Here is a 27,441-nt window from a genome sequence, read left to right on the forward strand (position 1 = left end):
TAACCTATAAGCAAAACCAGTAAAACCAAACAATCAAACAAGAGACAAACCTATAAGCAAAACCAGTAAAACCAAACAATCAAACAAGAGACAACAATGAAGCCAATGCCAGCACAAGTTTTATCTGTAGTGAATAGGTATACACAATCGAACTCATTACAATAATGTGCAAGTAAAGAAATTTAATACAGAAGATCTATGACTTGTCTTGAAATTGATACAAACCAACCATTGATGAAAGAAACTAAAAAAATTACCAGTGGAAACCAAAAACACCCCATGAGAACTCATTGACACCATTTACTCTTATCCCCCCATTTATGGTACATTCTTCTCCAGCATACATCTTCTTTGTCATACATGTAGAATCCTCAATCAACTTGAGAGTTAAATCACTCATATACATTGAAAACAGACCCCCAAGAAACAAAAACTCAACCATCAATACATTGAAACCCCTGGCAGACCATCAGCCAAATCCCAAATAAAACAAAACAAATGATCAAGTCCAACGCCAAGACAACCCAAACATGTTTTTTCCATGTTTGTTTCACCTTTTGTCCATCAACTGCATACAAGGCATTCTTCTGCATTAACACATCATCACACACATCAACCTTCTTCTCCCCACTAACATCTTTAGCATCCCCCTCTGCAGCTCCTCTCTCAGTACTTGCTCTTTTCTTTTTCTTCAATCCTTTTGGCTTCCCGAGCAAAGGAGCCACCACCATCCTCCCTCTTGACGAATCCACACTCGAATTTCGAAGATCATTCGACCCACTTCTCGAAGAATTTAAAAACTCTAAATCCAAACCCATTATCTCACAAAAAACCGCATCAAATTGAGATTGTAAACAACGACTAGCCATATTATCAAAATCCAACACCGATCCTCTAGCAAAAATCTCCTCAAAAGACGATTTAAGACTATTCAAGAAGCCAAGCAAGTCTGATTTCTCAATATTCTCATCAAATATCCCGAAATACGTAAAAGGGTCATTGATTAAAAACGTATAAGTTCGATTAGACACCGTATGAGAGAACATTGAATGGTGTGGTGGGGTTTTGTTAACACATTGTCGAGCTAAAACTTCACTTATTTCTCTTGACAAAAATTCTCCAAGAATAAGTGAACCTTTTGCAATGCATGCGTAAAACACAAGATTCGGATTCGAAATCATGGTTTTATGCGCAAGAGTTTATCAAAAAATATTTAAAAAAACAACTAAATAACACAACACTAACATTGCAAATTGTTGCAAGTTTGATGGGCTGTTGATAAAAGCGTACCTTTTCCCTCAAAATTTCTTTCTTTTTTCGTTTGAATGAAGAAAAATTTTCACTTCGTTAGTTTGTGTTTTAGGGTGTGATGATTTGTCGATGAAGAGAAGAGTTGGATCCGTCGGAAGAAGAAGAATGACTCTTCCCCTGTGCCTTTGTGGGCAACTGAAATTACGAAAATATACTTGAAATGATTTCACGTAATGAAATGGAGACTTCTGATTTGTTTGATTCTTTGAAGTTTTTTTGACACGTGGAGAATTATTATCTGTACAGCCTGTCTTTGATATTAAAATGTTTGTCCAACTGAAAACAGGTGTGGATTGTAACCAGGGTAGATTATACCTAAGCATAGGGTTGTTGAATAATTATACATTAAAACAAATTATATAGAATTATATGTATAAATTAAGATGATAATACTCTTATTTATTGTATCTTCAAGCAAGAAGACTTGATGTAGAAACCCTCCTCTTGATCACCTGAATTAACTCTTTGAATGTCAGACAACTCTCTTTGATAACAAAAAAATAAAAAATGTACTAAAATTTTTTTTTAAACTGATAATATGATTGCCTAAAACAAGGCCAAATCAATTGAATAATGTCTTTTTTTAATAGTCTTGTCGCAATGGGTATCAAGATAGTGTGCCAAGTGATGAACAGTCATACATCCGTTACTAAACTTTTTAACATGATACATTACCCGTCAAATAATATTTGGATTCTATAATACATCACATTCATAATAGTCATTCAACAAGACATTAATTTTCCCTATAAATAAAATATAGTCGATATAAGAATATAACTCTTTTATATTCTCTTAAAAAAAAACTTGTACATATAGAATTAAAGGAAAAAGAAGGATATGTGAATATAAATAATGTCTTATATTTTTTTTACTTATTTCAATTAATCCTCTCTCAAATCCATTATGAATTTCTTTACGTTTTTTTAAATTTTAATTATTGTTATCATCCTTTATCTTAAACAAAATTTTGAATAATATACATTAATAATGATTCATCTAATGTCAAAATTAATGAAGGGAAAAAAAGTTATAATATCCTTTTAAACAATTTGAATCTCCACTTAAGAAAGTGATTCATTAACTAATTATATTTTCTATTTTATTCTCTCTATTATATATTTTTTAATATTTGTTAAATTACTGATAAATTGTCCTTAAGAGGGAATTGGAAGCCTTGATTATCTCTTTTAATTAAGTCAATTTATTTGTTACTTTTACCATATCTCATATATCGATAAAATTATATGAATATATTTTTAATATACAATTAAATATATAAATAATATATTATATAATTATATAATAACATATTATTTTTATAATCATTTAGGTATTAAAAAAGATACGTATATAACATTACGTTTCTTGAATATCCTAATATCTCTGTTCAACTTATGTTATAAAAAAAAAAAATATCAGATATATTATATATATACATTTTTTATATATAATTTACGTAAATAGATAATATATCACCATATAATTAGATATTATTTTATTTTTAATTAAAAATCATCTAATCACATAATAACACATCATCTATATATTCAAATTTTGTATAAAAAATATTACACATAATTTTATTGAAAAAAAAAAAAAGAAGTTTGTTTTATGGGTTTTCTACCACTTCATGTATTCCTTCACCTCAAGATTGCAAATGGAATCCTTCCTTTCTTCATCAAATAAAATATGCAACACTACTCCCCTCTATCAAGCCAAGTATTCATCTTTCTTATTGCTTCCACACCAACCAAAAACCTCCAAGTATTAACAAAAATCCAGTAATTTAAGTTTGATTTCATTTAAGAACAAGGAGCGAAATTCCATGAGCAGGATTCTTGTCAAATATAGCATAAAATCATGAATATGTAAATTAAACTATATAGCATACTCACTTTTTTCACAGCAGCAGTCTCTTTGTTTTGCCTGTTTTAAAAAGAAATACATGTTTACAACAGGATTCTTTTTCCCCTTAATGTATAGACCAAAAATGATCAACTGGTCAATAATGTGCACTTGTCGTGAAATATATTGACTCATCAAGAAAAAAATATATATATACCAGATTCGTCGAAAGCATACCCACCGGGCATGTTTGCAGGAATAATTGCTTCCTCAAAGTGATTCTTAATCCGGAAATATGAGCAAGATCAGCAGCATCATGTATAGAAAGAAACTAAATCATGAGAAGTTTGAGATTTTGTTGTTACTTCATACTGTTTTTGCCTTGTTTATCCTCTAGCTAACATAAGGAGGGTCGATGAAGACCCATTCGAAAACCTGCTCATATTGTGTTGCGGCGTTTTCCCATGTGTAATCTTCCTCCATACTTCTCTTCATCAACCCTTGCCATGATGTCTTGTATTCTCTGTAAGTCTTTATTGCATTTCTCAACGCCTGCCAAATGGTTAATTGATGGTTAAATACAGAGTGATAAACCACCAAAATTATTCCCAAAAAAAATTATTTATTTACTGCTATCGGTTTCATGGTGCATATTGTATCTCAACTACCAGATCAACTTGGTCACAGGTTAACGCCAAGATATTATATTAACTGCAATAATTCACACTGATTGTAGACATAATACAACCGTACTGGGTTTCAATTTACTAAGAGAAAAGATGACACAAAAATGTACATGCGTAATGAAATTACTTACAGCCAACATGCTTTCTTTGATTAGTGGCGAAAAAGTCCACCTGCGAATGCATTTAACAAAAACATTATTTTATAGAATATATTTTTTTATAGATAGCAAACATTGCTCCCAGCACCTCTCACATTAAATACATTAGATCAGTCCACCCCACCAAATATAAAAATAGTTGCAATAGAGCAAGAGCAAAGTGTCTACTGTTCAAAGTTGATGATTTCATACTAATAAAAATTATACTCTTAATATATAAAAAATATAATGCAGCAGATAGAATCAGAATAACCATGTTATGTCAGCTGTAATTGCAAGAATTTTCTACGAGTTCAATTTTGTGATTTAATTTCTAATCACAGATAAAAGCTCCTGCTTGTACAACATGATTAAACCTTTCATCCGTTTAGCTTTCCTTTTTTCACACCCTTCAAGAATCATGCATACTTTGTATCAGATACATTCCAGATTATTAACAGGAACAGATAAAAACAATAAGGTTTTCCTCACAAACAATTAAATCTTTCTCAAGAAATACTTTGTTTCTCAGCCGCAGGGTTAGCACAAGAACTAGACTCATAATTATGTTTAGTGGTTCAATACACATCAACGTGGAAGCACATTGTAAAACAAAAAAATATTTATATTTGACTTCAAATTTTTCTTGGAAAAACAAAAAATGAAAAAAAAAAAAAAGAAGCAAAGCCAACATACCCTGTGCCTCTACCACTGCCTCCTTCAGCATACGGATTGAAGTTTTCTACCGTGTCCTAGAAGAGAATTGCATTAAATACACAGATAAACTGTTGAAAAAAAACGAATCTTTATTTGATGGATGTTCAAACTCACTTTAAGTCCTCCAGTGGCATGAACAACTGGTATGGTTCCATATCTCATTGCATACAGTTGATTTAGTCCACAGGGCTCAAATCTTGATGGCATCAACAATATGTCACAGCTGTTCATTAGAGAACTTAAGTGGGTAACCGAAAATTCCTTGAGACTAGTGAACCATGAAAAAAGTTTTAATAGAGAAATTGGAATATTACCCGGCTGTGATCCTATGAGAAATTGGAACGTTAAATCCAACCCAACCACGGAACTTGTCTCTGTAAGTTGCCTCAGCAACTCTCATCCAGCTCTCATACTGAGGATCCCCAGACCCAAGCATAACCTGAAACAACTCGGAAGCGTCAGTTTCCTTATAAAAAGTTTCTATTCTGATAGTAAAACTTGATAAAGGGGTGATATGGCGAACATCTTACACATGCATACACATCACAAGCCTCTCTATTGAGGCTTAAGGAATCTAATATACATTTATATGTATGAACTAAAATTAGTGAAACACTTTAAGACATGACCAACAAAATCAAAACTCATAATTTCAATTGAAGTCATTGAATACAATAAGTTAATGATTATATGAAAAGCTGACTTACAAATTGAACATCTTCTTCCATAATCTCTGGGGTTGCCGCACGAATCAGGTCAATGCCTTTTTGGTAGTCCAGTCTCCCAATGAATCCAATCTAATGAGTTGCACTAGAAGAATAATTAGACATGTAGATATTTGCTACCATGTCTAGAAAGAAAAAGAGACTTGCATCTTACCAGAGGACAGTCAGGTCTAACAGGAAGACCTAATTCCTTCTGCAAAGCTATTTTGCATTCAACCTACACTTAATAGAAGAATAAAGTTACAGAGTGCTGCTGCAGAACAGCTAAACCTAGAAAATGAGATTATGAAAAACCTTTCCAGAGAGATCATCAGCAGAATAGTGAGCAGCAATATGCTCATCCGTAGATGGGTTCCACTCAACCACATCAATGCCATTTGTAATCCCTAATCATGATAACATAAATTAGTTGAAAAATTAAAAAAAAAAAAAAGCAACAATATCATAGATACAGACTAGTTGGTATGACAAATCAATAAAGAAACATCTTGCATATGATGTGCCCCATTACATTGCCAGTTATGATTGTTTTCCATTCTTACTTGCAATAAAGTTATCAAACAGGTGAGCTACTAAATAAAAGTCATATATTACGAAGTTGGTTCAATCAAAATGGGATCATAGTTATAAATACAGCAATCTTTAGCTTTTCTAATGTATACCTGAGACAATACTTTTTCTACCCTAGAAATCACCAGTTCAGAAATTTCCCAGTTATAAGCTCAAAAAACATACCATCTAGAACACTCTTTCGACTATTTAATAGCTCATGTAAGCCATATCCACCTTCAGGAGTTGTTATTTCCCATGAATAACCCTGCAATTAACAAAAGTAACATTGGCATAGATGTAATATAATATTATGAAGTATAAAAGGCTTCTGAATTGAATGGGACAAACACTATTAACCATATGTAAATTGGCTGAATGGCCTGATGTTTTTCATTAATAAGAATGACTTAAAAAGTAAGCAAATCAAATCAAACATTGAGATAAGAGCTAAACTTCAGAAGTCATTAATCAAACGAAAATTGCCAGAAAAGAAACCAGATATTTCATCAAATTGAACAACCCTAATGTAGGAACAAGATATGAACAACTGATTACCTTGCTAACTGTTAGTATTCGATCACATGTCACAACTGCACCCTTCAGAAGATTGACAGCTTCACCTGTGTCTAGAGCATGTGTCCTGGCCCATGTGGGAAATACCCACTCAAGTGCCCCATACCATTGTGGAGGCAATCCCAAATGCTGAAAAGTTGCAGCAGGTTCGACACCCTTGCATATGCAAATAGGTAAATATTGAGATTGGCAATGTAGACATGTATTTCTATATTTCAATAGAAATTATTTTCTTAACATTTGTGGACCAAATTTTAAGAGTGAATACTAAGTAGCATTTCAGGTAATACTAAAACTAAGAATGCAGTGAAAGTGATAACTACCTGATGTGAAAGGTTATGTATCACAAGAATACTCCGAGCTTCTCTATAAACTCCATATGGACGATACTTAGATGCCAAAAGCCTGAACCCAAAGACACAAAAATCAAGACCCTGACAATTTTGGACATATTTTAAATCATTTGCAATTGAATACGAAAAAAATTGTTGTGCAAGGAATGTATGACAACATGTGTTAATTGATATTTGAACCAAACAGGATATATGAGTCGATAATAAAATCTTTTAGGCATTGTTAACAATAAAACCTTTTAGGAGTTTTTGTGATAAGAAGGCAAAGGAGAATAAGTTTCTTTTACCACAAGAATACTTTTCTATTCTCACTTGAAGAGGAGAAGGGGAGGCATCTAAGAAAGAAGAACTAAGTTTAAATAAATGTATTAGGAATCAATTTATGGATCACTATATATAATCATATGTACTGGCCAGAAGATAAACCACTTACACTGGAACTAGGCTAGCATGCCAGTCATTGACAAGGAAAAGGCATTTCTCACCATAAGTAAAGCCTCCTAGTGGAAGCACTAATGGAGCTTCGCATGCTGCATAGCAAAGCAAAATGAACCTAAACTGCAAAACAAGATGACAAAACATCTTGTCATTACTGGAAGATAGAAATTCGGTTACTTGATCAATCTTAAAACCCCAACTCAATTACAAACCTGACCTGGTTATCACCAAAAGCACCTTTACTATCACCATATGGATTTCCGGGTCTGTGATATGCAGGGTGGTCCACAAACACCTAAAATCGAAGGAGACAGTTTGTTCATTTATAGAAAAGGAAAATAAAAAGTTTTTTCTCTAAAAAAAAAAAAAGTAATCATGAAGGCTCAGCTTAAACAAGACACAAGAGAAATTCTTACCCAGTCAACACCTTCTCTGTACTCATGGAAAAAGGAAACCTCTTGCTCTCCTTCAAAACAATATACCTTTATGCAACGACCTAAATCTATGGCATTAGCAAACTTCTGGTCTGCCTCAGTGCCATTCTGATATCTAGGAGAGACAACCATAACACGATGTCCATGTGCAGCTAAAGCTATAGGCAAAGAACCACAAACATCTCCTAGTCCACCTGTTTTGGAATAAGGTGCTGCCTCAGAAGTGACAAAGACAATATTATAGGTTACCCGAGTTTGAGCTTTTGATTCTCCTTCAGTGTCCTCAATTTTCTCTACATCATGACTAGCTACCTCTTCTTGAGACTCACTGACTTCCTGGTCCCCTGTAGTTCAAGTTCATGATTGGCAATCAGGTCTCACAAAATTCTTCAGTATCTACAATCGTGAGTAATAACCCCCCAATGGATTTGACAAACTTGCAAAAAATTTGATTGATTTGGGATAACCAGAAACAGTTACAACAAACAAAATGAACATCCTTCATTCAAGGGGTCAGCATGTTTCAGAAAATAATCTTTTCAGAAGAATCAACTGACCAAAAAATATTGGCATCTCAACACAGAAAGGTAAATAAGACATTACTTTATAAAAAGTTTACCAAGATACCTGAATATATGAATTAACAAGTTAAGGGATTTAATAATTCAATGAAAACAGATCTTCAAAAAAATAACCTATAAATCAATATAAATTCAACAAAAATTTTTATGGGATCACTACAATAAATCTTGCAGGCAAATAACATTTTCTAAGTCAAAGCATGTGATCACATGAATTGCTACCGGCAATGAAATTGGATCGTGAGTCTTACAGGTGACAGCCATGACATGATCGAAATATTAACTCTGCTATATGAACTCAAAGTTTCAATAAGGCCAAAAAACAAAAAAAGATATATTTTTGTGCAAATATTTTAGTCAAATGAAGGCAATTTTAAGAGAAAAGTAAAAGTACCAGATCATACTGTACTGTAAAAACAAACTAAACTAAATAAAGTAAAAGCGTAAAAGCAAACACTAATATTAAAACAAAATAATTAGTGACCATTAACAACATTTCTCTGCTTCTAGGCCTAAACTCTTTTTTTCTTTTCTTTCTTTCTTTTTTTATTTTTTCTGTTCCATTTGTTTTCACAATAACGTTAAAAAACAATTCTTTTTCATAAACGTGTTTGATTGAAATGTTTCCAATGCCAATTTCAGAAACACTCTTAGATTCCCAAAACATAAATATAAAAACAAAATCTCTTGTTTTCCAGAATCCAAAAAAATAGTTTTCTTTGTTTTCAGATATCTTGTAGAAAGAAAATCCCACACGCCAAAACTAAAAATGGTGAGAAAAGCATACCCAAATGAGGAAGCAATTGAAATCTACTAACAGAACCAGAGTCATCTCTTTCAGCACCCAAAATGCGACCCATTTTGTTGTTGACGCTGTTGTTTTTGATGTTATTGTTGATGTGTTTTTCGACCTCTTCTTTATCATCTTCAACGGCAAAAGAACCGTCCTGTGAACTGCCGGAGCCACCGGTGGCTCCTCCACTACCGCCATCACTTAAAAACGTCGAGCACCTGATAACCAAGCAACCATTTTTATTCGTTTTTCTCCACAAATAACCAAACCCCACTTGCGCTACAGGCCTGAAACTCGGAGCAAGTTTCGTCGTGCTCGAAAACGACAATGATCTGCAGAAAACAAAACGACTGACTCGCAGAGAGTCCATAGAAGAACCTGGTGAAAGTTACAGTTAAGAGAAATAGAAGGAAAGAAGTTTAAAACGATACGAAAGGGATCGTTCTTGTGACTTGAAGTTGAAAGTTTGAAAGTTTGAAAGTTTGAAAACAAAATCTAATAAAGATATCTAAAGAAGGACAGACAGTTGTAAGTTGACACAAAGATGACGATGAGATCCCTGGAAAGCGCGAAGGCCAAAAATGAATCCTCAGGAAACCGTCCTACAGGTGGAGACAATCAGTCAGAGACGTCGTTTAAAGAGTTGTTGGATTGATGAGGTGGCAGCATCCTTGTGTGGGAAGACTATTTTGGCAAGAAGATGGGAACACTTGGCATTTCCAAAAAGACGAAAAAGACAGAAGGGGGTCACGTGAAGAGTGTATTGGGCAGGTTGGTTGGACGTACCGTCTTGATTCGCAGGCCTTAAGTGAGCATTAGGGGATACAAAAAATTGTTTGTCTCAAATATGATTTAAATTTATCCAATTAATATTAAAAGAAATTTAAATTTAATTTAAATAAAAATAATTCAATTTAAATTTATAATTTAAATCTATATTTTGAATATGTGACTTAATTTATAATTTAAATTTTTGACTTATTAATAAAATACGGTTATTTAACAATTCTTTAACATAATTTAAATCAAATCATAAATAAAATTTAAATGGAATTGAACCATCTACTAAACTCAAGAGTCAAACTGAGTTGAACTCTTTCTAGTTTAAATTCAATTCGATTTTAAAAGACTCAAACCTCCTAACTCAAACTTGATTCAAATTCAAATCAAACAAATTTGAATCAAATTGAATCATCTTTTGAACCCAAGTCAACTCGGTTTAGATCTAACACCACTAGTGAACAACTGTGAAGGGAGGTCTAACCTTTCCATAAGGAATGATATTCTTGACAAGAAAGGGTAACTATCAACTAACACGCAAATGAAACAATTGGTTTGTATTCAAATTTATGTTTAGGTTAAATGAATTAAATTTGAGTTAAAACTCTCTTGATAATTTGGCTTAAGTAAGAAAGTTCATAAATATTGTTATATAAAACTCTTTTTTTTCAATAATTTCTTCTTTTAGTATCATTATTCACTATTTAAGTTATTTCGAGTTTGAATTAAAATTTTATCTTCCAAATTTGAGTTGAATTGAGATTAAATTTATTTTACTCAAATTCAGTTCGACCTAGCTTAAACCTGTCCTCTTCTAAAGGATCAAATAAATGTTCAATTGATGATAGATGAGATATATTTAATTGATCCATGACTCCATGGTGGGAGGTTGAGCTATGATACAAAGTGCATTTTTTAATGGGCGTATTAGGAAAACTTAGGAGATTACATTTATTGGGAGTTATGGGGCGAAAGTGTTAGATTTCAAGCTAATAGGATGTCAAAAAAACTGAATTCATGGAGACTGATATTTTCTCCATCAATTTTAAAAAATTTTAGTTGGGTTTTTTTTTTTTTTTTTCACATTCTTAGATTTCTGCCTACCCCATCTGTTCACCTGTCTCACTTCTTCCTGTCTAACCCTTGTTTATCTCACTCCTATCTGCCAACTTTTTTTTTGGAAAATCCAAATATTTTATTTTTTTTCTAATTTGGTCTAAACAACTAAGTATATTTTCATTTTAATATAAATAAATTATTTCTATCACTAAAATACAAAACAACATAAAAGAGAATAAGAACTTACAAATTTACAATGTAGGATTAAACACTATGCAATGAAATTTTAAATTTTCAAACAAAATATCAACTAATATGATAAAATATTATTTATTTGAATTAAAATAATTTTGGATAAAACATTTCGATGATTTTGATGTAAGATTTCTTTAATTTTGAAGTGATATTTAAATAGTAATATAAATAAAAATAAACTCAAAAGAATAAGATTTTAAGATTAGAGATAAGGATAAAATCTATACAAAATTGGAATCTTTGTTTTATCTATATATCACGTAAAATTATATAATATAATTAAAATAAGGTTAAATTAATTAGAAAATTGAAAATTATAAGTTTCCAAATGGAAACCCCTTCCACACTTTTGTTTTGCCCTCACTTTAAAACATATAATCGGCAATAACACAAATATAATACAATATCTCCCAAATATTAGATAAAATTAAATAATAATAAAACTTTGTATATACACATATGTGTAATTACATTATTAGGGGACTTTAAATTAAAGATAAAATAATATTCAATCATATGATAACATATATAAATGAGTACATAATTATATACGTAAAATAAATACATATAATACTGCTTATTAGATAAATGTAAGGATCCAATCCAATATTCAAGTTGAAATTGCATTTGAAAACCACTGTCAACTTGTAATCCAAAGGAAAAATTAATCACACAAAGAAAACATTATATTACAAAATTCAAAATTTGTTCACCTTACAATAATTAAATATATAATAATGTTTTAATTAACATGTTGCAACTTCAATTCATCACATCGCACGTTAATTATATAGGAAATTATTAAAAAACACAAAATAAATTCAATCAATTAATGAAAATCATGCCTCAATCCATGATGACCACCACCACCAATAGGCAGCCTTCCCCAATCTTCCGCCCCGCCCAAATTATCCGGACTCTGATTCGAAAGCCGCCTAGTTTGTACCCGGATCCCATTACTGTAACCTTGACTTGGACTTCTTGGAGCTTGATAAGTTGCTGCTCCACCACCACCAGAGGTGCTAGAAGAATCATAGCCGGAGCCAAAATTTGATGGAGATTTCTTTGTTGATGTGTTCCATAGTGGCGTACTCGGAGTACTCCTTTGCTTGATTGTCCCTTGGCTATGGTTTTGGCTTCTCACCTTCGCTTTTGCTGACTGCGTTGGCGCCATGTAGCTCGGTTGCTTTTGCTGCAGTTGGCGAGTTGAGTAAGAGTTGGAGTCTAGCGTGTCCCGGTTGAGCTGCATTGGCATGGCGGTGGTGGTGGAGTCGACTTCAAGGGTTTTCTCCGATAACATGTCGTCGGTCGTGGAGGTGGTGGTCAGTGTCACGTAAGAAGCTTCATGTTGGGGCACTGGACGGCTGTGATAAGGCTGCTCCGACATCCAACGCTCCAGCCAGTTCCATCCCCACTGGGCTCTTTCGTGCTCATGGCCGTAGAGTTCAACAGCATCTTTACCATTTGTGTGCTTAGGCTGTATGAGTTGCTGCTGCTGCTGTTGTTGGACGCAAATTATGACATGAAATTATTCATTAAGATTATATTTACACACTTTTAACAACATAAATGATGTTTTGAATTCATCTATTGCCAATTTATGTACTTTAGATTATTAGTAAGAAAAAAAAGTTTAATTTATAAGTAATGCAATGCATACAAATAAGAATATATTTATCGTGTATTATTAAGTGATTAATTATTTTTATATATATATACATTTTTATACTTAAAAGTAGGAATAGAAATGTATAATTTTATTGTTATTTCATTAATCTTAGATAAAAAAGCATTGAAACCAATTACCTGGTAGGCATAAGCATAAGCAAGGGCTCTCTCTCTTTTCATCAAAGAATCATGTTGTCTTGAGGAATTTTCGTTGAGTTTATCAGACATTTGATGGCGGCCACCGCCATGCTGCTTCAACGGGCTCCTGGGCCTGTTCAATTCTTCATCTTCTTGTCCATGTACTTTTTTCCCTTTCTTGTGATGCTTCTCGTCAGCCAACTGGAGCCGGCGGGCTCTTACTCTTGCCTGCACTCGTACCAGCGCTTGCATGCATCGCATTGTCATGTGCGCTTGCTTTCGCACATTGTGGCCTCTTACTAAAGCCTGCAGCCTCACCAATCCCTTCAACGCTCGCAATGCTCGCCGAGCCTATACAAATTCCGTCGTTTAATTTCCTATCTAAATAAAAATCTAAAACAATCAATGAATTGAGTCAAACTGAGAAAAGTGAAGATTATTACAAGGTAGCCTCTGTAATGGGATTGAATAAGAGTTGCAGCGCGTTCTTCCTTGGAGTGGCGGCCATAACCAGCCAATCGAACAACTTTGGCTGCTGCTTGTGCCGCGGCAACAGCTGCTTCAGCTGCAGCAGCAGTTGCTACAGCAACGGCAATTGCATGATCTCTATCTTCAGAATTAGTCACCGGAGTTGATCCTGTGCTTTCATCATTTGTGACATCCGGTGAACTCCCCGCCGGATAATGTTCAAACGAAACTACCTCTGGGGCCTCTTGTAATTGCCATTTCTCTGCATTATCTTTCTGCAAAAAACCATCTTATTACTCATTCTCAACTGCATTAATATTCATTCCAACTGATCACCCACCATATGAGTCATACTGTTCCAGGCCAGTAACATGACCCAATTTAAACTATGAGATACCTTAATTAAGTCTGACAGATTCAATTATCAGATTTACAACCAGTCAAGAGTTTAATATAAATATATCACCCAGATGCTTAGACTCAAGCTTCCATATTTGACATTATATTTCTTTGCACTCAATCCATCCCTTAGCAACGATTCAATATGGTCAAATATGTAATCAACAGGTATTGTGATTACATCCAATGGTTCATACTTCTCTGCTAACTTTATCAATCCAATAATTTATCCAACTCCATGTTAAAATTTACAGATTCTGAATAATAAGTTTGTTTAATTTAGTGATAGAATGGACAGTACTTGCAATTTGCATTGGAACTAAATAATAACTTTGATCAATTTTAGAATACTATATGTTAATTATAATAGCTAACAATAGAAAGGCTTAGATAGCCTTAGCTACTTATTTCGTTTTAGTCTTTCAATTCCAAACTTATAAACTTAAAAAAACAAAATAAACATTTACAGAATTTGTTTGATTTCCAAGTTTGAATATTAAAATAATAATAATTAAATTAAATAACCTAAAGTAATTAGAAAAAAATTAAACAGAAAGTTGAGAATCCGGTTTTAAAATTAAAATAGATGACAAAAAATTTATGGGAAAAAAGCAGAAATTTTTTTATTTTTTAAAAATAAATCTAAAAAGTCAAATTATTAATAATAAAAAAAGCCATTGGTTTTTCTTCATGCCAATAATGTAGCGGGTAGAGGCCAACATCAATGGCCAGATCTAGGCCACACCAAGTGTTTTTTTCCCAAGTTAAACAAAATTACTCTTTAGTGATCCTAAATTAATAAAATTATGCTCATTAATTATATCTATTAATAATTATGAGTATTATGAAATAAGATATCATTTAATTATATATTAACATATTATCATAATAATATAAATTAATACTAATTATTAATATATCCTAAATTAACAAATTAAAACTTATTTTTTAAAGTATGATATAAACAAAAAATAAATAAGTTAATAATATCTATTTATAAGACAAGTGTTTCCGGAAACACAAAACGTAGCATGATGTGATGAGACACAAAAAAGCACATGGATGAAGAAGAAGGGATGATGTGATGGGTGAGGTGGAATGATAAGAAAACGTTAACGGAGGCCGCAACATTTTACGGCCATGATGACATGACAGGGGACCATGCATTTGGTCTTAACAGTGTACATGCGCTAATGGTCCTGGATAGCTAGCTAGATTGAGTAAAGTTTTGAAGTCTTCGTGGTTGGAGTGAAATATGATTTCATGAGCCCTCGATGGTTGTTGCCTCGTCTATTTTTAGTGTCTACTTTCTATTTTTACATACAGTCTTTCATGTCACACATACAACATTGATATACATAGAAATTATTTGTATATTTGTTTACTAAATTTTAGAATTAAAAAACTAGACTTTCTTGAGGTATAACTAAGATTCTCTTAAATTATTTGAAATTAAAAAAAAATCCCTTTATTGATAATAAATCATTAAAATTTATATTGTTATGAGTGCATAAACACTACTGAATTTGTTTTTTATTGTTTATTTTGACAATAAAAAGATATTTATTATTTAAAAAATCTTAACAAATTTTTGTTACCTTTATCACACCTTAAAAAGGTTAAAACAATGATATTTGTCTTATTTTTAATATATAAATGAATATATATATATATATATATATATATATATATATATATTATACATCATCATATAATCATTTAATTATTTGATAATATTTATTAAATATATATTTATTTAAATATTTAAAATATATGTGTATAATTTTATAAAAAGGATAAATATTGTTAACTTTGAAAGTTAGAAAATATTTGAATATATGTATATTGAAAAAACTAATATTAAAAAGAAATATATATATAAGGACAAATTATTAACGTTATTTGAAATTCTACTTGACCCGGTATGCATGCATTGGCCGGCAAATTTGTAGCAAAGTAAAAGAGTTTCACCCACATGTATTTATTATAAATTAAATATGTTTTTTGATTTAAAGTTTCTTAGTTTTTAATTTTTCTTTTTATCAAAATCTAGAAATTCTTTGGTTGAGATATTTTTAAGAAATATAAAAAAGAGAAGAAAAAAATCTAAATTCTAAATTTCAATGCACAGTAGGAAAATTTTAACATACTTATGAATTATGATATGTAGCTAACGTATTTACTTAAATAAAAATGCTACACTAAAAATTTGGAAAACATTATATTAAAATATAAAAATTTAATATACAATAAATTTTGGCTGATGTGTGTGGAGATTAGGTGTAGGGTGAAAGTGAAAGTTAAGGGAGAAATAAATAACATAATTACCCAAGTCATCAAGAAAGAGAAAGACTGCTTAACAACCAATTAAGTAATTAAATTATTACTTAAACACATCTTAATTAGAATTAAAAAAAACAAGAAATTAATTACCTTTTTCTCTGGTAATTCTTTATTAGGAGATGATTGAAACACTCTCTTTACCGAGGAAAACCATCCACTGCCTTTTTTTCCCATCGAATAAGCTAGTTAATTAAAACGAAAATTAATCAGAAAATATTGGAGAGATGACCCACTGCCTTAAAACAAATATATATATATATATATATATATATATATATATATATATATATATATATATATATATATATATATATATATATATTTTAGAGTTGATAACACCATTGAATGCTTGAAAAAATTAAATATTCATGAGAAATTATGAAATATTTGTTTACTTAATTTCAGACTAGTATGAACAAGTGATCTGTGTATCAATGAAAATCACAATTTAATGGAGATTCAACATTGGGTAGCAGCGATTTGTTTAGCATTTAAGAAAAAAAATATATATAAACTTATACCTATGAGAAAACATATAATTTGCTAAAATCACAATTTTTAGTTGCAGTGATTTTCATAGAAAAATCTAAGAATTGGAAAAACGTAAATGAAAATTAAATGTCCATAAATGATACTCATGAAAAAGCATGATTTCAGTTTCCGACGATAACGTAAAATCAAACCAGAAAGTGATCCATAGATGAATACAAAGAAGAAGAGCTTAAAAAATTTTTTTTTTTAAAAAAAGAAAAACAGAAAGAGATGGAATTGGAGGAAACGAACCTGAGAGGGGCTAGTCATGGTGGCGGGAGATTTTGAGTATCATTTTCTTTACCTGCATTTCACACAGAGAGAGTCGTGGATGATCGATCTGAAGAAAAACTAGAGGAAGTAGTTGAAGTTGAGGGAGAAAGAGCTGTAAAAGAAAGAAAAGGAGAGAGAGAGAGAGAGAAGAGTAACTAGAAACCCCGCGCATCCGCCGTTGGTATTTATCGAATTCACGGGGGCTCCACCAGCTCTTCACAAATTAAAATAGTTGCCTTGAGCCTTTCTGATTTATTATCTCACCTCGCCTCACCTCACCTCACCTCACCCAACTTTAATAATCTCTACTCTACATGCAAATTTCTATGTTATTTATTATTAAAAATAAAAAATTTAATAAAGATATATTAATTAAAATATAAATAAATATAAATTATTATTATTATTATATTTGATAAAAATTAATAAGTATAAATAATTATTGTATTTACTTGAATGTAATAAAATATTATTTTATATAAATATTTTTTGGTATAATTATCTTAAATATTGTTTGTATTTCTTGTTATATTAATTAAAAATAAGAGTAATTTTGTACTAAAAAATTAAAAAACGAGGTTAAAATTATAACAAAATCAAAATTATTTTGAAATTTTTTTAATATCTAAGAGGAAGTAGTAATTATATCATTATTTGTAATAGAAAATTATTAGAATTTTTTATTATTAACAAACCAAACCCCTAAATATTTATCTTTAATAAATATTATTTTTCACAATTTATCCCTTTTTAAAACTATTATAAATGTACATAACATTAATCTTTGTTTATAATCAAAACTAAAAGATTATCTCAAAAATTAATGCGCATAAATTAATATTATGTTTTGGTAAATTTTCATTTATAAATAATTATATTTGTTTGGTTGGTGTTAATAATATAATATTGAGGCATTATTATATTTAAATGTCATTAATATATTAAAATAAATTTATTATGTAAGAGTTAAATTGTAACAAAGTGAAGATTACATAAATAATATTTTAATACATAGAGGAAATGTGGTAACATGATTAAATGTTTCCACTAATCCAATAAATCAAAATAAAATTTAATTTAATTTAATTTTATAAATACTGATTTTATAAATAAATGAAGGGAATTAATTTAATTTTGGTAATATGATTAACAATTTTCTCTAATGAAGCTCTTTCTTGTCAAATTGTACAATATGACAATGAACAGAATTTATTTGAATTATATAAGGATATTTTAAAATTACTTTTTACATAAGTAATTAAGTATGAGCAGATGCATTTAATATCTTTCCCTAAAGTTGCTTGAGTTCAAGACTTACAGGTTTCCTAGGTTGAATGAAATTAACTTTTGTCGATGCTACAACTTTTATGAAATAATAATATTAAGAGAATTCTTTTTCAACCTATATACATGAAAATTCTCGTGACAAATGAAACAAACATCCTTCTCCATCCCCTGAAGAAGTTTTCTCACACTTTCTCATCCCCAAATTTATAAAAGACATAAAGATATATTTATAATAATTTAAGATTTTTTAAGATAATTTAATATATAAAAGTTTAATTAGAAAGTATGTAAGAAAATAAACAAACGAATAAAAAGGACGTGTCGAAGATATATTTATCTCTATTTTTAATTATAGAGATTTTAGTGATTTTTATTTTCGTCCTTATTCTTATCTTTGTCTTTCCTTACTCCGTCCCCCAAAGAAGTTTTCTCATACTTTCTCATCCTCAAATTCATAAAATACGTTAAAAAATATTTAAAATAATTGAAGACTTTTAAAAGTAATTCAATAATATATAAGAGTTTAATTAAACAGTACGTAAAAGAATAAATAAACGGAAAAAAAAAATGGATTGGACGGAGATATATTTATCTCCTTTTATGATTACAGAGATTTTAATCATCCTTATTCTCATCTTTGTGTCTATCTTTATTAGAGAATTCATTTTTTATTTAAAAAAAACGAATCAAAGAGCTAGTTTCGTGAGCGCAATTGTTATTTCTATCACAAATATGGTATCCATAAATCATATAATTCTATTTTATAAATTACGTAATAGAGTTGGTATTACTTTAATTTCTATACTTTCTCTTTTGATAACTGAGAATCTCACCTTTATATTCATTTTCATACATGTTAATATCATAAGCCAAATGAAAGAAGAAAAATTGAAATTTTATCAAGAATGCAAGCTCAAAAAAGACTAGAAAATAAACAATATCACATGGAGTCCATGTACATTATTAATCCCGTGAACATTTTATGTTCTTTTCTCTCTTTCCAATTCTAATATGGCAATTGGACTTTTGTTATAACTTTGACCTTTCTGCGTTGATATTAATCACTTAACTAGTCTTAATTCCATTAATTACATATTTATCCATTTCTAGTCTTTTTTTAAAAATTTTCGGGATATTTTTTTAAAAATTTTTTTATACAAAACGGCGTCGTTTTGATTCATATATATATACAAAACGGTGTCGTTTTGATATAAAAAACGAGCCGAGCCGAGCCGTTACCGAGCCGAATTGAAAACGAGCCGAACTCGAGCCGAGCCGAATTCGGCTCAAGTCGAGCTCGAGCCGAACTCGAGCCGGCCCTCAAAAAGCCGAGCCGAGCCCGAGCTGGCTGCGAGCCGAGCTCGGCTCGGCTCGAATCCAGCCCTATTCTCCCGTGCAACTTTATTTGTTAAAAAATAGAATTTTCATTACAGAATTATTATACAATATTCTAAAATCCTTGATTTTAAAAATCGAATCGAATTGGATTGAACCGTCAACTGTCAATAGTTAATCAAACCGGCTTTGATTCACCAGAAAAAACGTTTTTACAATTAAAATGAATTAACCATTCAAACCGTCTTGTTAAAATCAAAATAAAAGTGGTTTTAATTGGGTCAACATAAAAAATTAATTTTTTTTAATTCGTTATGAAAACTTAAACCCAAAACATTATTTAGCATATTTAAATATATATACAATTAAACTAAACTTGTTTAATGTTAAATATGTCAAATTATATAATTAATAATAAATTATATAAAAAAAATTAATATTATTTTTTAACAAATAACCGGTCTAACCATAGGTTGACCAATTCAACCATTGATCGGACCAAATTATATCAAATCAATATCTGATCTGGATTTAAATACATTGCTAAAATCTTAGAAATGGCTTGGGGCTTAGTTCTAATATTTTAAGTTTCTTAATTTTATATTGAAAGATATATTATTTAGTTAAATTTTAAATATTTCAATAATTTAATAATGTACATATTTAATCCACTCCACTTTACCCTATCAGTATGAAATATTTAATCTACCCCAGTGCTTTGCATAACATAAGAAATGGTGAAGAGTTGCTTTTTAATGTTTTATTTTAGAATTAGATTACGAAGAAATTAGCTTAGTCGATAATTTAACTTTTAAATAATCATTTATATTTTCTTAATAATGAAAATAAATACAGAAATGATGAGTTTTAAAATATGAGATATAATGGAAATTTTTAATTTTATAAAAAGTAATATTATGTATCCCTAATTTAAGTATAAAAATATGTAAATACTCATACATGTCATCACATAATTGAATATTATTTTATTTTTAATTCAAAATCATATAATCACATTATGACATATATAAATATATACATATTTATATATCTAAAATAAATACACATAATTTTATTGTTTTATAAAGAAACATATTTAGAAATGCTAAAAAAAAAGTAAATCTACCTTAAATAAGTTATATTAGACATAGACCTTATTTAAGTATGTACATAATTTTGTTCACAAACAATAATATGTGATTATATGATTGAGTATTGTTTTATCTTTAATTTTTAACTATTTAATCACATAATAACATATAATTATTTATGTATAAAATTATACATATAATACTATTCTTTATTTTTTATTTAAAGATAAAATAGTTTTTTTTCAAACGAAAAACATAACAAATTTGAGTAAATGTTTTTTTAGTATTCTAAAAATTCAAAAATTATTTCAAGTATTACTTTATATTAAGAACGAGTCAAAATATTGCAACTTAACTTTGATAAACTTTTCATTGAATCAATCTAACCAAGTTGAGAGATTCTAAGTTAGTATCAAATTTAATTACCTTTATTTTCTCTTTTATCATCGTTGCATTGAATAAAATAAAAAAAAAATTAAAGTATGCAAACAAAAAAAAGAACTCAATTTTATAAAATTATTTTAAAATAAAAAACAAAAATGAAGCCCTGACATACCAATATTGATTCCTAACTCCTATTAAATACTAAAATCACAGGCAATACGGTGAAATTATATAAATCTATTTTAAATACATAAATAAATATATATTTAATATATGTTACCATGTAATTAGATGATTTTAAATTAAATATAAAGTAATACCCAATTATATAATGATATATATTAGTGTATACTCAAAATATATACGTATAGTGTTATTTCGAGCCATAAATGCAAAACTAAATTTCATTTCGGTTTCATCATTTTGTTTTGCTGGTTTTGGAGTATTAATAAATACAAATTGCTTCTGTTGAATGGCAAATCTCTTTCATAAAAGCCATATTGAGAGCAATATGGTTCCACCACAAATAAATGCCCTTTCTTTCCTCTTATGTAAAATGTTGGTTGAGATTTCAAAGAGAAAATAAAAGTGTTTAGCTAAGTTAGATGGAACATTGCTTGCATTAAACCAAAAATACAAGCAATAATAATAAGATGATAGGTTTAGTTGTATACCTTCCTTCCTTTTGATACCTAAACTTTATGACTCTGGTGACAATTGACAATTTGACAAATGCATTCTACCAAATTCATTATGTAATTGGTCAATTATTTAAAATGGGGCAAATTTTTTTCGTATACTTTGAGTATACAAATAGATATATATTTATATGTGTTATCACGTGATTGAATATTAGTTTATTTTTATTTCAAAATCACTTAAACACATGATAACACATATAAGTATATATTCATTTGTGTATTTAAATTGATACACATAATTTTATTTATTTATAATTTTGTCACTCTATGAGGGTTGATAAAAAAAAAAATTTATCCAATTTTGAAAAACTAAGGCTAACACCCTCTAATCAATGTACTATCTAGGGATGATATTGGGGCAAGGTAAGGTCGAATACCCCAAGCCCTATCCTTGTCCTCATGATGGAGAATCTTCTCTCGATCTTACCCTATCTTTTATACAAAGATAATGAAGAATCTTTATCCTTTATCGATATAAAAAAAAAATCATTTCCTTTCCCGATTTATCCTTGCCCCTTAAATCAAAATCTCACTATCATCCCAAAACTTTTAAATGAAACAGAATTAACATAATACCACACAATTGCATAATTACAAATCATAATTAGTCTACTCAATTTGTTTAATTTAATCACATTAGACTATAAAATCATATGATTCATGAATTAGAGAATAAGATAAACCTATTTTGTTGTAGATAATTAATGCAGAAATGATTGATTGTCAATCTAAAGCAAAATTTTCTTTCTCCAGTTTTCAAAATGTGCACCAGAATAGGGTGCCAAAATTTTTTTGCGTTAACAGGGAAAAGCGAATCTATCCCTTTAGTTTATTTAATACTAAAAGGGTCAATTAAACTCTCGTCAAAATCCCAACATCTTTCATTGGGTCACACTTATAATTCAAATTAATAATTATAATATGAAGTATATTGGCCTGTTTCCAAATAATCATATTAGACCTATAAAATAAATTCTTTTAGATTACATATTCATCCGATTTTATTAAGCGATTAAAAGATTTAATCTATGTATATTCACATTATTCTAAGATTAATCACCCTTGGAAAATGTCATTGTCCTCCTTTCACAGGCAAAGAAACATCCCCATGGCAGTGTGGTTTATTTTTAGTGGACATTTACTCCACAAATTTCATCATAAAACCTCACCATCCAACCCAAATCACAGTGAATCATCCACAAATTAATCTGCATTTAATTAAAATAATCAAATCTCTAATTAATTACATTGATAAATCAAACCCCAATAATTAGCCATGAAAAACCCTTCAAGCAAGCATTGTACGTAAGTCGGTGAAGCACACACTGCTAATAATATAATCAAACACCAAATCTTCCTTATTTGAAACAATAAATAATCAAAAGAAGCAAATAAATGGATCTGCTGGAGGATTAAAAAAATAATAACAATACTTTGGTTGTAATGTATCAAATTGAAGCCTATGAAAATCAAAAGAAGCAAATAAATAAATCTGAGGAATTTTCAAGACTCTGAATGATAGATACTGAAATTATAGACATAGTGTTAAGAAATAAAAAAAACAAAGAAAAAATAACAGAAAAGAAAATTTGACATATCATAGGCTTTCAGAGACAGAAAAGAGAAGACAATGTTGAGTCTCAATAACAAGAGATATATACTTATGACATTTTCATAATAATTTGAAACTCTTGAAGGCATTTAAGTAATTTCCTTAAGAGAGGGAATTGTCAAGATAAGATGGGTATGAGGAAAGTATATATCTTTTTTTATTATTATCTTGTTTCTAATCGTAAAGATTTCACAAATCTTACTGGCTCCTTTCATGTATGAAAAATTCCTTTTCGTTTGGAACGAGATAAGTTGGGGATTCATTTGAGAGGATTGAATTGTCAACTTTAACCCTATCAATTAGATATTATGAAGTAAGGAATAAAAAAGATGTTTTGAAGAAATGGGTGGCGGTTTTTATCAAAGGATTTATAATTTTTACGTTCAATAATTATAACGGTGTCAAAATAATTAATTGTTTAACCAAAACTTTTTATCATTTAGCCAAATATGTTAGTGACGATTCACTTAAACTATCTTTTTCTATCTCTTAAATATTATTCTGGGGATGACAATCTTGAACTAATGGAAGCATCCTTTCGTGGCTGAAAGCATTAATTTTCCAAAATAAAGATGGAAGGTTGTTTTTGTCAAATCCCTAAAATTGTGATAAATTTTTAGGGAATAAATTTGTGTGCCTACTTCAAAATTAAATGCGGTCATAAGAAATTATACGGGACCATTTGTTATGCTCATGATAAAGGGTACATATGGTGGTGGTGTAGATTAGACATGTTAACAATGTCGGCCGGCTCATGACGTAACTTAGACCATCTTATTTTTGACACTTACTATAGGAGCACAATTCGTAATTTTGTAGGCCATATCAGGTCCATGGGCCACGCCTAGACCTTAGGATAAGATCCGAAAGCTAGCACGATATGAGCCATAGAAAAATTAAAAAAATATATTTATAAAAAATAAATTAAAAATTATAATTTAGTGAGTCGATTTATTAAAAACCGATAAAGGATTACGAACTCTTTAATCATAATGGTCTTAGCCTGACCTCACTTATTGACATTGTAACTTGTGTCAGAGTTAGTCAACTTAACATATTTTTAGTGTGCAATGTAAAAAGATAATTTTAATTTAGAATAAAAATATTTTTGCCTGAATAATATAATTTAAGTAATGGTAAAATAGTTATAACAAAAGATTATGGTTTTTGGTTATTTAATGATTTTTTAAATATAAATTTAATAAAGATAATATTATAACAAAATTTAAATTAACTTGATAATTTTTAATTTTTAACACGGAAGTGTTAGACAGAGTATATCACATAGTATTTGTGTTCCCTTAATAATAAAATATTAATTAAAATCCTTTTAATATTTAATAAATAAAACAAAATAATATGAATGATAAAAAAATTTCTTAAAATAAAATAATTGTTTTAAGTAAATGAAGATTAATTTTTATAATAAAATTATATATATATACATATTTAATACGAAGAAGAAGCGGTTAAACATTTGTTTAACGAAGAAATGATAATTTGGAATAATAATATTACATATTTCGACTTTGACTTCGAATACGTAAAATATTTAATATTATATTATCATATAAAATATAGCATTCTTCGGCCAATAATCGTATCAATTAGAAACTCAATTTTACATGTGGAAATTTGTTTATTTTTATTTATTTATTTATTAATTTAAAAAAGACCATTGACATCAAATGATTGCCACAGCAGTACAATAATTAATTTAGGGAGAAAAAATTTAGAGATGATTTCAATTTCATTTTAAAATGTTATTTTTAATGGATAAAATTTCATCTTCAAAAATTTAAAATTCAATTTTTAAGATATTTTTAATTTTATCTGACAATAATAATTTTAAAATAGTTAATTTTAAAGAAAAAATTTAAATATGATTATTTTTTTTATTGACATTATTCTTCGATAACGTTGTTTTGTGATGATTTAATATATTGTTTTACTTAACTTCTGAGGACAATTTTTTTTACTTTTTGGAACAAAAATTTTCATCACATTTTCTGAAATTTGTTCTAGTGCAACAAAAACCTTTTTGTAAGACTGAGAGTAGTGGGTTTTAATTTTACCAATTGAAAATTGTAAACATAGTTTTTTAGGTATGGGTTATAAGCAATTAAACCATTTTTCTAACATAAAAAAATGTATTAATGAAGAAACAATGATTTGTTGTCAACCAAATAAAGTAAAAGTTCTCAACAACTTAATGTAATTATGAAAAAAAATGAACCTTTCTTCACATTGCATTAAGGTTTGGTGCAACAAATTTAAAACCATTTATATAAGCTTATGTTTTCTTCGTTTCCATTAATTTTAGTATTAATTAATTATCAAACAATAAATCAATGTGTACCTACTTTAAATATACAGATATGCTTATATTTGATATATATCATTATATGATTGTATAGTTTTAAATTAAAGATAAAATAACATCAAATCGTATGATGATACGCATTAATAAGAATTTATGTTGAGTTATTAAATTGAAATTCTAGCTTTAAACTCAATTCAAATTAATTTAATTAAGTTAAGTTAACTCGGTTTAAATCAAACCATGGTGAATATGCCATAAAAAATGTTATTTATTCATACACTTACCCCCTCAATGATGGCCTTGATAACGAGAGCTCGAACCAGCCCGACCCAGACTGGACTATTCTCCAACAGGCTAGTCCAGGCCCTTAGTCGGCCATAGGGCCTGGGCCCTTTTCCCCATCTTCATTTGGTCCATTTTGTTTTCATTTTTTTTTTTTTTAGAAATCTGCAAAATTTATTTCCACGCACCTTTTTGTTTTCATTTTTATTTGAAATTGAGAATACCCAAAAAAAAAAAAACTAAAAAAATTATGAAAAATAGGTTGTGGGTCCCTCTTTTATAAAAAACTTTACATATTTTCTGTTTTTCTTTTATTTTTCTGACACAGTACACTTTCATTTCACAAGATTACAGACGAAAACCAACAACTGACGTGTATGGGAACAAAACAAGCAATAATTGATCAATTTCGTATTTTTATTTTTTATTTTTTTTTTTTTTAACTTTTGGATAAACATGTAAAACGCGTTTTCATTTTTCACATTTTTCATTATTTTCAATTCTAAACAAAGCACGGAACAAAAACACAGAGAACACAGCGCAAACTAAGAGCTTACCTGAATTTTAATTTCTTCTTCTTAGATGTCTTTTTTTTAACTCTTCTTACTTACTTAAATCTTGCTTTCTTTATAAACGATAGTGGTTTTCTTATTGTAAAACAAGATATCCCATTTCTTCTGTAACTGGGGGTCAACCCAGCTCAAGGTTTCCAGTGTGGGAATTATTTTGAAATATGTTGAATTGATGATTCCTTTGAGGTACAAGTCCTTCGAGTTGAAGGAAAATGTCCGATGATGGTGGAACATGACCTGTAAAGTTTTTGTGAGAAAAGTTGACAACTTAAAGTGAATTAAGCTTCCCATGAAATCTATTGCACGACAAAAATCCATCACTTTGAAGATGGCTGAAATTCTCTACATGATCATGTGCAACTCCTTTCAATTTTAAATAATTGAATGACACTGGATATATGTCAACATTTCCCTCAATCGCTTGTTGTAACATGACAAATGTTCTCATTGTTTCCCAAATATATTTTACTTCTCCTTTGTCATCATCCCATGCATCGTATCTTTGTAAGGGTTCATGTTAGAAGCTCCAAGTATATACAATATGAGATTTAAATCCTATATTAAAAAGTATGAGTTTTTAATATTAAGTTTATATAATCTTAGACTTTTTAATCTTAATAGTTAATTTTTAAAGTTTGATTCTCAATATTTATATTATTTGATATCAGAAAAAATATGAGTTTCTTCCAATCCCAATAGCTAAATAGAGAACAATCTTAAAATAACAAAACACACAAATTTGCTTTAGTTTAACTTAATTTGAAGTAGAAAAACTATAAAACTCCTTAGGTT

At 29.4% G+C, this 27,441-nt stretch overlaps 3 protein-coding genes across 8 annotated transcripts; all 3 read right to left on the minus strand.

Moving 5' to 3' along the window:
- Positions 1-97: 97 nt before the first annotated feature.
- On the minus strand, positions 98-1,476 carry LOC123211529 (phytolongin Phyl2.2). Its single transcript, XM_044630320.1, has one exon. The coding sequence runs from the start codon at positions 1,179-1,181 to the stop codon at positions 435-437; it is 747 nt and encodes a 248-aa protein (XP_044486255.1). The 5' UTR covers positions 1,182-1,476; the 3' UTR covers positions 98-434.
- A 1,507-nt stretch (positions 1,477-2,983) lies between these two features.
- Positions 2,984-9,725, minus strand: LOC123193216 (starch synthase 1, chloroplastic/amyloplastic). 5 transcript variants are annotated; one of them, XR_006497036.1, is made up of 17 exons: positions 9,143-9,725; positions 7,757-8,118; positions 7,558-7,635; positions 7,336-7,460; positions 6,873-6,954; positions 6,532-6,705; positions 6,160-6,241; positions 5,719-5,810; positions 5,579-5,641; positions 5,407-5,496; positions 5,014-5,138; positions 4,814-4,922; positions 4,679-4,734; positions 3,977-4,016; positions 3,401-3,711; positions 3,210-3,240; positions 2,984-3,072 (listed from the first exon to the last, which is right to left on the minus strand). XR_006497036.1 is itself a non-coding variant. In XM_044606056.1 (15 exons), the coding sequence occupies exons 1-15, from the start codon at positions 9,516-9,518 to the stop codon at positions 3,553-3,555; spliced, it is 2,013 nt and encodes a 670-aa protein (XP_044461991.1). In that variant the 5' UTR covers positions 9,519-9,725; the 3' UTR covers positions 3,180-3,552. The 5 variants fall into 5 exon arrangements, 2 of the variants coding, with proteins under 2 accessions (XP_044461991.1, XP_044462012.1); XR_006497034.1 differs by having other exon boundaries at positions 3,210-3,711; XR_006497035.1 differs by lacking the exon at positions 2,984-3,072 and having other exon boundaries at positions 3,180-3,240.
- Positions 9,726-11,906: 2,181 nt separating this feature from the next.
- Positions 11,907-17,324, minus strand: LOC123227344 (protein IQ-DOMAIN 21). Of its 2 annotated transcripts, none has more exons than XM_044652125.1 (5): positions 17,042-17,324; positions 16,349-16,440; positions 13,492-13,791; positions 13,049-13,399; positions 11,907-12,737 (listed from the first exon to the last, which is right to left on the minus strand). In XM_044652125.1, exons 2-5 carry the CDS (start codon positions 16,430-16,432, stop codon positions 12,072-12,074), a joined length of 1,401 nt encoding a protein of 466 aa, XP_044508060.1. In that variant the 5' UTR covers positions 16,433-16,440; positions 17,042-17,324; the 3' UTR covers positions 11,907-12,071. The 2 variants fall into 2 exon arrangements, with proteins under 2 accessions (XP_044508060.1, XP_044508053.1); XM_044652118.1 differs by having other exon boundaries at positions 11,907-12,740; positions 17,042-17,316.
- Between the last annotated feature and the right edge of the window lie 10,117 nt (positions 17,325-27,441).

This window comes from Mangifera indica, chromosome 1 (assembly GCF_011075055.1).
Source record: "Mangifera indica cultivar Alphonso chromosome 1, CATAS_Mindica_2.1, whole genome shotgun sequence".
Lineage (NCBI taxonomy): Eukaryota > Viridiplantae > Streptophyta > Magnoliopsida > Sapindales > Anacardiaceae > Mangifera > Mangifera indica.